Genomic DNA, 12,186 nt, shown 5'->3' with positions numbered 1-12,186 from the left:
AGGCAAAAAAACATAGTAAAAATTTTTTCGGTATATTAAAAGCAGGAAGCCGGCAAAAGAATCGGTTGGGCCGCTGGATGACCGAGGGGTAAAAGGGGCAATCAAGGAAGACAAAGACGTAGCGGAGAGACTGAATGAATTCTTTGCTTCGGTCTTCACCGAGGAAGATTTGGGTGGGATACCGTTGTCGGAAATGGTATTTCAAGCAGACGAGTCGGAGAAACTTACTGACTTCACGGTAAACCTGGAGGACGTAATGGGGCAGTTCGGCAAACTGAAGAGTAGCAAATCTCCTGGACCGGATGGTATTCATCCTAGAGTACTGATAGAACTGAAAAACGAGCTTGCGGAGCTACTGCTAGTAATATGCAACTTATCCTTAAAATCGAGCATGGTACCGGAAGATTGGAGGGTGGCCAATGTAACGCCCATTTTTAAAAAAGGCTCCAGGGGAGATCCGGGAAATTATAGACCGGTGAGTCTGACGTCGGTGCCGGGGAAAATGGTAGAGGCTATTATTAAAAACAAAATTACAGAGCACATCCGAGGACATGGATTACTGAGACCAAGTCAGCATGGCTTTTGTGTGGGGAAATCTTGCCTGACCAATTTACTTCAATTCTTTGAAGGAGTGAACAAACATGTGGACAAAGGGGAGTCGGTTGATATTGTGTATCTGGATTTTCAAAAGGCGTTTGACAAGGTACCTCATGAAAGGCTACAGAGGAAATTGGAGGGTCATGGGATAGGAGGAAATGTCCTATTGTGGATTAAAAACTGGTTGAAGGATAGGAAACAGAGTGGGGTTAAATGGGCAGTATTCACAATGGAGAAGGGTAGTTAGTGGGGTTCCTCAGGGGTCCGTGCTAGGACCGCTGCTTTTTAATATATTTATAAATGATTTAGAGATGGGAGTAACTAGCGAGGTAATTAAATTTGCTGATGACACAAAGTTATTCAAAGTCGTTAAATCGCGACAGGATTGTGAAAAATTACAAGAGGACCTTACGAGACTGGGAGACTGGGCAGCTAAATGGCAGATGATGTTTAATGTGAGCAAGTGCAAGGTGATGCATGTGGGAAAAAAGAACCCGAATTATAGCTACGTCATGCAAGGTTCCACGTTAGGAGTTACGGACCAAGAAAGGGATCTGGGTGTCGTCGTCGATAACACACTGAAACCTTCTGCTCAGTGTGCTGCTGCGGCTAAGAAAGCGAATAGAATGTTGGGTATTATTAGGAAAGGTATGGAAAACAGGTGTGAGGATGTTATAATGCCGTTGTATCACTCCATGGTGCGACCGCACCTTGAGTATTGTGTTCAATTCTGGTCGCCGCATCTCAAGAAAGATATAGTAGAATTGGAAAAGGTGCAGCGAAGGGCGACTAAAATGATAGCGGGGATGGGACGACTTCCCTATGAGGAAAGACTAAGGAGGCTAGGGCTATACAGCTTGGAGAAGAGACGGCTGAGGGGAGACATGATAGAGGTATATAAAATAATGAGTGGAGTGGAACAGGTGGATGTGAAGCGTCTGTTCACGCTTTCCAAAAATACTAGGACTAGGGAGGGGGCATGCGATGAAACTACAGTGTAGTAAATTTAAAACAAATCGGAGAAATTTTTCTTCACCCAACGTGTAATTAAACTCTGGAATTCGTTGCCGGAGAAAGTGGTGAAGGCGGTTAGCTTAGCAGAGTTTAAAAAGGGGTTGGACGGTTTCCTAAAGGACAAGTCCATAAACCGCTACTAAACGGACTTGGAAAAATCCAAAATTCCAGGAATAACATATATAGAATGTTTGTACGTTTGGGAAGCTTGCCAGGTGCCCTTGGCCTGGATTGGCCGCTGTCGTGGACAGGATGCTGGGCTTGATGGACCCTTGGTCTTTTCCCAGTATGGCATTACTTATGTACTTATGTACTAGACTGCACTTTTTATCAGCATCTTTAGCCCCTCTTTTTTTAGCAACCCTCCTACAGTTTTCTACATCTTTATTCAACAGCGTGAAACTGACGAGCATGCACCTTCCTATGTACATTTCATCTTGTATTTGCAGCAAACAGCTTGCTTTCTTTGACGAGCCTGCATGGTTTTTTCCTGCACTCCTTATGCCACTTTAAATAATAGCTGGTACCGCTGCACGTCTTTTCCTATGCAAGGGAGGTTTTAACTCGAATTTCACTTGGTTTTTGGACCCTATTGGTGAGTGGACATACCTTTCAGGCATTCATAGTTGTCACGGCACAATTTGTTTATGCAAACTCTTACTATGCTCCAATGTTTCATTTCGCATTCCATTTGCACACATTGGGCCTCTTTGGTGCACTTTTGTAATTAAACTTGGTATCTTTCCATCTCGCCATTTAAAATTTACTACAAGTATTTTGATACTCTGACACAGTGTTGCTAGTTTTGTCACCATTTTTCCTGAGGGTCCAACCTAAAGAGCTTCTTTCATACTGTATCAGTTCATTATTTATTTCGCATGCGAATTAAATAATGAACTGATACTGGGTATGCATGTGGGAAAGAGGAATCCAAACTACAGCTTCGTGGTGCAAGATTTCACATTAGGAATCGCCACCTAGGATAAAGATCTAGATGTCATCGTTGATACTTTTGAAAGACTCTGCTTAGTGTGCAGCGGGTGGCTAAGAAAGCAAATAGAATGTTGTGAATTATTAGGAAGGGACTGCAACACAAAAATGAGAATGTTATAATGCCTTTGTATTGCTCCATGGTGCGACTGCACCTTGAATACTGTGTGCAGTTCTGGTCACTGCATCTCAGAAAAGATATAGTGGAATTAGAAAAGGAACCAGAGAATGGCAACAAAAAAAGATAAAGGGGGTGGGACAACTTCCCTGTGAGGAAAAGCTAAAGGCTAGGGCTCTTCAGCTTGGAGAAGAGATGGCTAAGGGAAGATATGATAGAGGTCTATAAAATATTGAGTGCAGTGGAACTGGTAGACGTGGATCGCTTGTATACCGTTTCCAAAAATACAAGGACTAGGGGGTATGCAATGAAGCTGATTGCCTAAGACCCCATCAGACAGGGTAAATACCCAGCTCTTTACTCCAATCTCTAGGAGGCCAAAGGAAAGAAATCAATCCATACACACACACACACACACATCATCAATAAAAAAATATATATACATCAAAGGCCTTTGGGAGAGAGCGTGGGTCCCACTTAATGACAGTGAGCTCATCCAGAACTGTCTCAAAATCCCTCAGGTCCTCTGCTCTTTTATTGAGAATGCATTAAGTCATAAATTAACTTTGAAAAATCATTGGCTAGATTATATTCTACTTACATCTACAAGGTCAGGGGATTTGGGGTATTTTCCAAAACTGCTAGTGGTTCCAGTAAAAATCTATCATTTTATAGGAATGTGGAACTATCATACATTATTCCATACATCATCTGTATGCTCAGACATCTGCATACATCGCATTCACTTCCCTGTTCTCTTTCAAACATGTTTATGTCTAATACCAGTTTCCTGCATCTGGTAAAGACAGCATATAGTTATTTTCCATCTTATTTACTATACTAACATTTAACGTCCAATATTTCCCTCTATGAATAGAGGGACCATTATTTTCAAATATAACCTTAATATCATGTTTCCCCCCTTTGATCATGTATGTGATCACATATTCATGCCAAGCAGTCAAATTTAATTCTATTAGTTCTAGGCTTGGGTAATAAGTCTCAAGTCATCTGCCACATAGAGCATCAACAACTAAGCTGCACCTATTGGGTACTTTTAAACAGATATTAAAACTATTTAAGCTAAAGGAATTCAATGCAAGCAAGGAATGGAAATACATTGTAGTAAGCATTTTGACAACATAATTATAGCAATGATGCTCATGATTGTACGGACTAGGACCAAATAAAACATTAATCTTTCAAGGGGCTGGCCAGTTCAATATCAGTCCTATCTTGATCACAGAACTACTCTTTTCTATATGTATAAATATACTTTCATCCTGTCCAGAGCTTACTTGCATCTTTAAGAAAGATTAACCAATCTTCACTTCTAGAAAAAAACTGCTGACCACATGTTCTCCTAAAAAGGCTTCAACCAGTGCAGACTGGGTTATTCTGGATTTCTTCAGGTGTGCTCACAAATGGAAATGTCAGAGTCTGGGTTAACCATGCTGGAATCTCTTATGCTCTCACGTTCAGTATTCCATTCCCTAATCCAGAGGCTTCCACTTCTGAAGGAGGAAAGTGGTTGAGTTTCAGTTATAAGGCAGTATCTGTTGCAGTAGCCATGGTTCCCATCTCTTATCAGCAGGTGGTATCCTCATTTTTGTCACAGCACTTGTGTGAGGTGTCATTTCAGCTGGGCAGTAAGGAGAACAGCGAGAGAGTCTCTTGAAATGAACAGACATAAGATTCAGGACAAGAAGAAAACACAATTTTTCTTAGAACTATGTTCAAAAAACACATATGTCTTTCATCTGACCTGTCACTTTTTCTTAATCCTCACAAACTTAGTAATTCCAATGATATACACAAAATAATTAAAGATAAGAATAAACTCCTAAAAACAATAATAGGAATAAGTCCTCAAATGCAAGAAAAATAAAAACAAACTTGGGTTCAGTCCCACAAAACTGTGCTGCAATAGTAGGCCGGTGATCCTGATGGCAGATGAGCCCACCATAATCATTCGGTTCCTCAAGGTAGTTGATGTTATAAATCATGCAGATTCATGATGGGCCTCAGTACTATGGGCCGCCTTCACATTTTTGTTTTCTATAAAGTTTGTTTCAGTTGCGTTGTGGCACCTTCCATGTAGTCTGGCCTATAATGAAAAAACAGTGAATGAAAGGCCTCAAATATTAAAAGAAGGTTCTACAAACATACAGCGTTAATTCAAAACAGTAAAATCAAAGTACAAACTGAAAAGGTTACCAAAGGGAGAAAATGAAAAAAATATCAGTTTCTTCATTTGTTGCAAACAAATCACAAGCAGATATTTAAGCACTTAATCCACCCCCCCCCCCCCCTTTTTGGCAGCTTGGAGTGATCAATCTGTATATACAGGAATGGCCCCCAAGTGTTGGGAACTGTGCAGGAGTTGATCTGCAAACTTGTCTTCTCTTTCCATGAATGAAAGACCTGGACCATTGTTTGTGTGTTCAGGGCCCTGTGGATGATACCAAATATACAGTCAAAGGATAAAACATTTTCCACAATTCTTCTTCAGTGTGTCTGCATTAGCAGGGTGTTTTACAAGTTTTTTTTTTTTTTGAAGTTCTGCCATTTCTGGTGGATGCTTAGGGTATTATTATTGATGTCCTCTTTCCTATTCTATTCAACATTGATGTTTTTCCCAATTAGGATTCATAGCAGTTAATCTAGATCCTTTTCCATATTTGAGGGATGTATAAAATTAAATTACTAAGGCATAGTTTTACAAATTTCTCTATAAATATTTATGATGATGGTCAAATAGGAATTTTTGTCAAAGCCTTTCTAAAAGAAAAGCTGCATATAATGATAAACATTTTCCTTTATTTCCCAAAGCAGCCTCTTTTGTCCCTAAGGGCTTTGGTAGTAGCCAGCCCAGTTCTTTTAAAATTTTCATCGAATCAGTTTAAATACTGTCACCTCTCGGGTGTCAGCTGGAAAGTCAGGAAGAATGCATAGGTAGCAGATGATAATGTAGTAACTTCAACTAGAATACAGGAATGAACTCAATGAACAGGTTAACAGTGCAGCAGCATCAAAACCGCGTCAGGTTCTCAAACTGTAAGTCCCACTCAAGGAACGATTTAGGGTTTTTATGATTTTCTCTCTAGCCTTTATACAATGCCACTAGTGTTAAAAAATAATAATTAAAAAAAACAACAACAAAAATTATTATCCCAGGAAAAAAACAGCTTATGCCTATAAGAGGTCTGAACTTGGGCTCATCCCCACAGTAGGATTCAAAACATAGTTCTATTCAAACAAAAATAAAAACACACCATTCATATTTCATTTCAGTAGGTTCCAACACATAGAGGCAGAAGGAAATAGATCAAAAATTCAGTCCCACTTGCTGTGAAATTGTTTGAACCCTACCTAACTTAAGGAGCCCAGCAGGGTGCACTAAATCTGAAAGGTCCTGATACATTTAAGAAGTTACTTTCAGAAAGAAAATACTTTTCAGTAATGTTCATTTCTTCCTGTATTATATCATTCACTTCTTCATTCTGACATCTATCCTATCTCTGCTATGTTATCATAATGTTTTTAAAATGGCAACTAACAAACACATTTCTTATTATCAATACAATTTTCTTTCAGCCAAAATTGCTACTTATATATTTCCTTCAATACAGATTTTCCCTAAGAATGTCCCCTCCAGCTCCTTTATAGCTTCAATCCGTACACTTTAAAGCATTGTGAATTACTTTGAACAACTGTGCACAAAATAAACTCATAAGTTAGAAATCCTCCTGTCCACTGTCTATAAATATTCACAGCTTTAAATTGTTCCAACTCGCAGGCACAAACACAGCATAATCAGACAGGGTATTCTGGTTAAAGCTGCCTTTTCCAGGTTCCTTTACCATGGCATAAAGAAATTCAGTACTCTGCATGAAATCTATTATTCACAAAAATACAGTTAATTTGCAGATATGTTGCTAGGGGAAGACACTTTTAAGATAGCCGTGATTCTTAGAAAAGTTATTTCCTTCCCTTCATAAATGTAAATACATTTCAAAAAATGTCATTCTAGATTAACCATTGCAACTTAATTCCTATATGACGCATAGCTTGCTTTACATGTTTCTGAACTATTAGCACACACGATTAAATCATGTACATATTGACAAAGAAAGAAAGGCACCAGGTCCTTGTAAATCCCTCAAAGCCTGGGAAAAGCTTTCAGGACCCTTGATGTTTCCTTGGTGTTTGTACACCATCCTACTGCATAATGCAGAAGTAGTCAGTCATTTTTGGTCTGGTCAATTACTAAGGAAACGGTTTATGGCCACAAATCTCTCAGAAAGAAGCAAACATTTCATGTCTAACATAGCAGCAATAGGAAACTTCACTTATTATCGGCTGGACTATACTTAAATACATAAGCCATCTGCAAGCCTGAAGACTAATGAAGTGATGTACATTCAGATACAGTATTCCCCCGATATTCAAAACTATTTAACCGGCTAGGAACGGTTCCTGGCCGGTTAAATAACACTTAACCGGCTATCCGTGAATGTTCAGCGGAGAATAGCCAGCTACCTCCTGCTAAATATTCACGGTCAATGCATTACAGCTAACTGGCTATATCATGTGATTATAGCCGGCTAGGCATGAATATTCAGCGCTTCACTGGCTAAGTTAAGCGGCTATATTGGATCACGTAAATAGCATGCCTGTCTTTGGCAACTATAAACTTAGCCAGCCAGCGTTGAATATTAACTTAGCCAGTTAAGTTTAAGGTGGCCAACCCCCCCCCCCCCTCCCCCCAGATAGTCCCATCACTGGAAATGGCCCGGCACTGAATATGTGTGCTCGGCACTGACTGCAGGACATAGCTGGCCTGCCTCCTGCAGGCTCAATATCGGCCTGTTTTTCTGTCCACAGAGGACTCACAATTACAAAATAAAAGTGTTAAAGTGGGATTTGAACCTGGGTCCCTTGATTAGATGGGACATTATTAATGTGAGCTTTTGTTAAATTGGTTTATTTTACCATAAATCGGTTATTTTAGCACAGGGTCTGATTTGCATAAAATGGGACCCTGTGCTAAAATAACCCGACATAAGTAAGGTTATTTTACCACAATTCAGGTTAACAGTGACCCACATCGATGACTTCCCCCTTAACTGACCCTTACTTTTGGCGCACTATATAGAATTAAGGGGTTAATACATGTATATATAAAATTATTCTGAAAATAATAATTTGTTACCTAGAAATTGCTGTAATTTTGTCAAATATTTTAACTTTTACACTTTTCAGTGTTGGTGATATATTAAAATCTTATGAAAAAAAAAGATTTTGGAAGGGATACCGTAAGTAAATATTAATGGTTTCCACTTGGTTTAAGAGCAAACACCTGGTCTTTAGAAATGCTTTGTGTATTTTGCTTTTCCTTCTAGGTCTGGCTAGTCCTGTACCCATCTGGGCAGTGATCAATAGCACAGCGGAGCTGCCCTGCAGTCATAACATTGGGTGTGTGGAATCCCTAGTTAACTTTCGTGTATACTGGCAGAAGAACAAAACGGTGTTGTTCGAACTGAATGAAGGGAAGATAGAATTGAAGCACCAGAACAAGGCCTATGTGAACCGTACCACCTTGCACAGCAACTGCTCCTTGCTCCTATTTGCAATTCAGGTGTCTGATGAGGGAACCTATGATTGCTACTTGCTAAAACGAGAAGGCAATGAATATAAATCCCCGCTACATCTGTCTGTGGCACTGACGGTTACAGGTGAGAATTGATGAGAAAAACTAGCGATGCTAGATTTATTAAATGAAAAACAGTTCAAAAAAATCTGTGAATGTTCCTCTTAACATAAATATAATACAATTTTATCCCTGTTCTAGCATTTTTTGGTGATAGAAAATCTGTAATGTAATGGAAGAAGATGTGAAGTACTAGTTAGAGTACAGACCTGTACAAGTCAAAAGAAATCCTGGGAGCCAAGTTCAAGCTTCACTTGTAGCGGTGATTTCCGGATGGATTCTGTACAGGTCACCCAAAGTTGGGCACACAAATTCGGGCACATATTGCAGACCTGCACACTAATTAGCTAATTAGCTAATAAGCACTTAATTAAGAGTTGCATGTTGATATGTCTGCGCCCTATTCTGTAAAATGTGAACCTAGGTTTCATACCACGCACAACTGCAAAGGGGACGTGGTCATAGGAGGAGCATGGGCAAGTCGGGTGTTCCCAGAATTTAGGTGTGATGTTATAGAATAAAGGTATTTAACTGCCTTAGCTGGGTACCAGCATTTACACCAGCTTTTGACAGGTGTAAATGCTTGCGGCCAAAGTTAGGTGTGAGATGTGCACTAAGGGGTCCTTTTAATTTAAGCTGCGGTAAAAGGAGGCCTGTGCTAGCATCGGCACACATTTTTGATTCTCACTGAGGCCCCCTTTACTGCAGTGGATAAAAGGCTGCCTTTTTTTTTCTTTTTTTCTTTTTTTAAAGAGATGACCGTGCAGTAAGTGAACCACACATACTGCACGGCTTTTTCAGGGGGGAGCATTTATTGCCATCCACTGAGGTGGCGGTAAGGGCTCCCGCACTAACCTTTTGGTAACACCAGCGCTACAAAAATAGAAATATTTTTGTAGCACTGGAAATTACACGTGGTGGGAGTAGAAACTACGGCTGGGCTGCTGCGGTATCCCAGCGGTAGAGTGAAGATACTTACCTGTAGCAGGTATTCTCCGAGGACAGTAGGCTTCATATTCTCACAAGTGGGTAGACACACCCTGTGTCACCCCCTGTCAAAATGCCAAAGCAAAAAGAATGAGAGCTTTCTGGAGCACGAGCAAACGTTCCAACGTGCATGAGCGAGTGCCTTCCCGCCCACAACGCGACCGCGCCTTTCAGGTTTATTTTTGTCAAAATATTTTATTAATTTCCAAGTATACAATAACAAGGAAACAATGATGGAATAACATTAGAAGCTATATACACCGTAATTGAGGGAGGAAAAAAGAGAAAGGGAAAGAAAAAAGGAGGGAAAGCGTCCAGGTGTTTGACAAATAAGTCCTTTGTGTTGGTTGAAGGTGTGGTCTGAACAGTTTGAAGGTAGGTTTCCAAAGTAGACCAAATTTTTTTCGTAGATACTATCATCCGACGTTTCTCAGCAAACTCAAACTTCTGATGTTGTAGGACCGTATTCCACCAGAAGTGAATATTCAGCAACTGTGCATTTTTCCAATTTTGCAGAATTTGCCGTTGAGCAATAGTGAGGAAAATGTCCAATAGTTTTGATTGCGAGGTTGTCAAATCAAAAGTTGCATTGACGGACTACAAAATAAAAATGTGAAGAAAAGACAACTCCAAGGGGGGGTGGGCAGGATTGTGAGAATATGAAGTCTGCTGTCCTTGGAGAATGCCTGCTTACAGGTAAGTATCTTCGCTTTCTCCGAGGACAAGCAGGCTTACAATTCTCACATGTGGGAAATCCCTAGCATCCAGGTTCACCCAAAACAACAGACATTGGTCAATTGGGCCTTGCAAGGGCAAGGACTTAACGCAGATTAACCTGCAACTATATACAACTAGATGAGGGTGCAGCCTGGAACAGAACAAAATGGGCCTAGGAGGGTGGAGTTAGATTCTAGACCCCAAACAGATTCTGCAACACTGCTCAAACTGACTGTCGTGTCGGGTATCCTGCTCAAGGCAGTAGTGAGAGGTGAATGTGTGGACTGAAGACCACATCACAGCCTTTTAAATCTGTTCAATGGAGACTGACTTCAAGTGGGCCACCGACGCAGCCATGGCTGTAATATTATGAGCGTGACATGACCCTCCAAAGTCAGCCCAGCCTGGGCATAAGAAAGGAGATGCAATCTGCTAGTCAACTGGATATGGTGCTTATCCCAATGGCGACCCCCATCCTGTTGGGATCAAACGAATCAAACAGCTGGGCGGACTGTCTGTAAGGCTTCGTCTGCTCCATGTAAAAGGCCAATGCTCTTTTGCAGTCCAAGGTGTGCAAGCTGCTTTTGCCAGGGTGGGCATGAGGACGGGGAAAGAATGTTGGCAAGACAATTGACTGGTTCAGATGGAACTCCGACACCACCTTCAGCAGGAACGTAGGGTGCATGCGGAGGACTACTCTGTTGTGATGAAACTTAGTATAAGGTGCATCCACTACTAAGGCCTGAAGCTCACTGACCCTACGAGCTGAAGTAACAGCCACCAAGAAAAGGACCTTCCAGGTCAAGTACTTCAGGTGGCAGGAATTTAGTGGCTCAAAAGGAGCTTTCATCAGCTAGGTGAGAAAGTCATTGAGATCCCATGACACTGGTGGAGGTTTGACAGGAGGCTTCGATAAAAGCAAACTTCTAATGAAGTGACAACTAAAGACTGTCCAGAGATAGGCTTACCTTCTACCCGTTGATGATAAGCACTAATTGCACGAAGGTGAACTCTTATGGAGTTGGTCTTGAGTCCAGACTCAGATAAATGTAGAAGGTATTCAAGCAGGGTCCTTGTAGGACAAGCAAGAGGATCTATGGCCATGCTATCACACCAGACAGCAAACCTCCTTCATTTAAAAGAATAACACCTCTTAGTGGAATCTTTCCTGGAAGCCAGCAAGACCCGGGAGACACTCTCCGAAAGACCCAAAGAAGCGAATTCTATGCTTTCAACATCCAGGCCGTGAGAGCCGGAGACTGGAGGTTGGGATGTAGAAGCCACCTTTCATTCTGAGGGTCGGAAAACACTCCAATCTCCACGGTTCTTTGGAGGATAATTCCAGAAGAAGAGGGAACCAAATCTGTCTTTTGCCAGTAAGGCGTGATCAAAATCATGGTTCCATTGTCTTGTTTGAGTTTCAACAAAGCTTTTCCCACCAGGGGTATGGGAGGATACGCATACAGAAGGCCTGTCCTCCAATGAAGAAGGAAGGCAGCATCTGATGCTAGCCTGGAATAGAACTGAGGGACCTGGTGATTGATCTGAGTGGCAAAAAGATCCACGGAGGGGGTGTCCCATGCTCGGAAAATCTTGCGGGCTATGCCCATATTTAGAGACCACTCCTGAGGCTGCATTATCCTGCTCAGCCTGTCAGCCAGGTCGTTGTTTACGCCCGCCAAATAAGTGGCTTGGAGAAACTTGCCGTGATGGCGTGTCCAAAGCCACATCCGGATGGCTTCCTGACACAGAGGGCGAGATCCAGTGTTCCCCTGCTTGTTGGTGTAATACATTGCAACCTGATTGACTCTCATCAAATTATTCTAATTCAAACAATCTCTGAAAGCCTTTAGAGCATTCCAGATTGCTTGGAGCTCCAGGAGATTGATCTGAAGATTTCTGGAGGTGGTGTAAAGTATGAGATGAGTTGCTAAAAATGCTGGAGAACTAGAGGACTAAATCTGGCGAGTTAGTACTAGAATTTTGTATGGTATTCCGTAAGTAACAAGGAGCCAGAGTTCTTTTATAAAAAGGAGATAACAGTCAAATA

The 12,186-nt window shown here is 41.2% G+C and overlaps 1 protein-coding gene across 1 annotated transcript in view; it reads left to right on the top strand.

Annotated features, from left to right (window-relative positions):
- Positions 1-12,186, top strand: part of LOC115470603 (T-lymphocyte activation antigen CD80-like) — a 102,334-nt gene that overhangs the window by 15,151 nt on the left and 74,997 nt on the right. Inside the window, exon 3 of the mRNA XM_030203899.1 lies at positions 8,125-8,457. Within this exon, the coding sequence (XP_030059759.1) occupies positions 8,125-8,457 (333 nt within the window). The remainder of the gene's footprint in view (positions 1-8,124; positions 8,458-12,186) is intronic.

This window comes from Microcaecilia unicolor, chromosome 5 (genome assembly GCF_901765095.1).
Source record: "Microcaecilia unicolor chromosome 5, aMicUni1.1, whole genome shotgun sequence".
NCBI classification, from domain to species: domain Eukaryota; kingdom Metazoa; phylum Chordata; class Amphibia; order Gymnophiona; family Siphonopidae; genus Microcaecilia; species Microcaecilia unicolor.
Note: the sequence above shows the minus strand (reverse complement) of the source record. Positions and strands in the feature narration are given on the sequence as shown.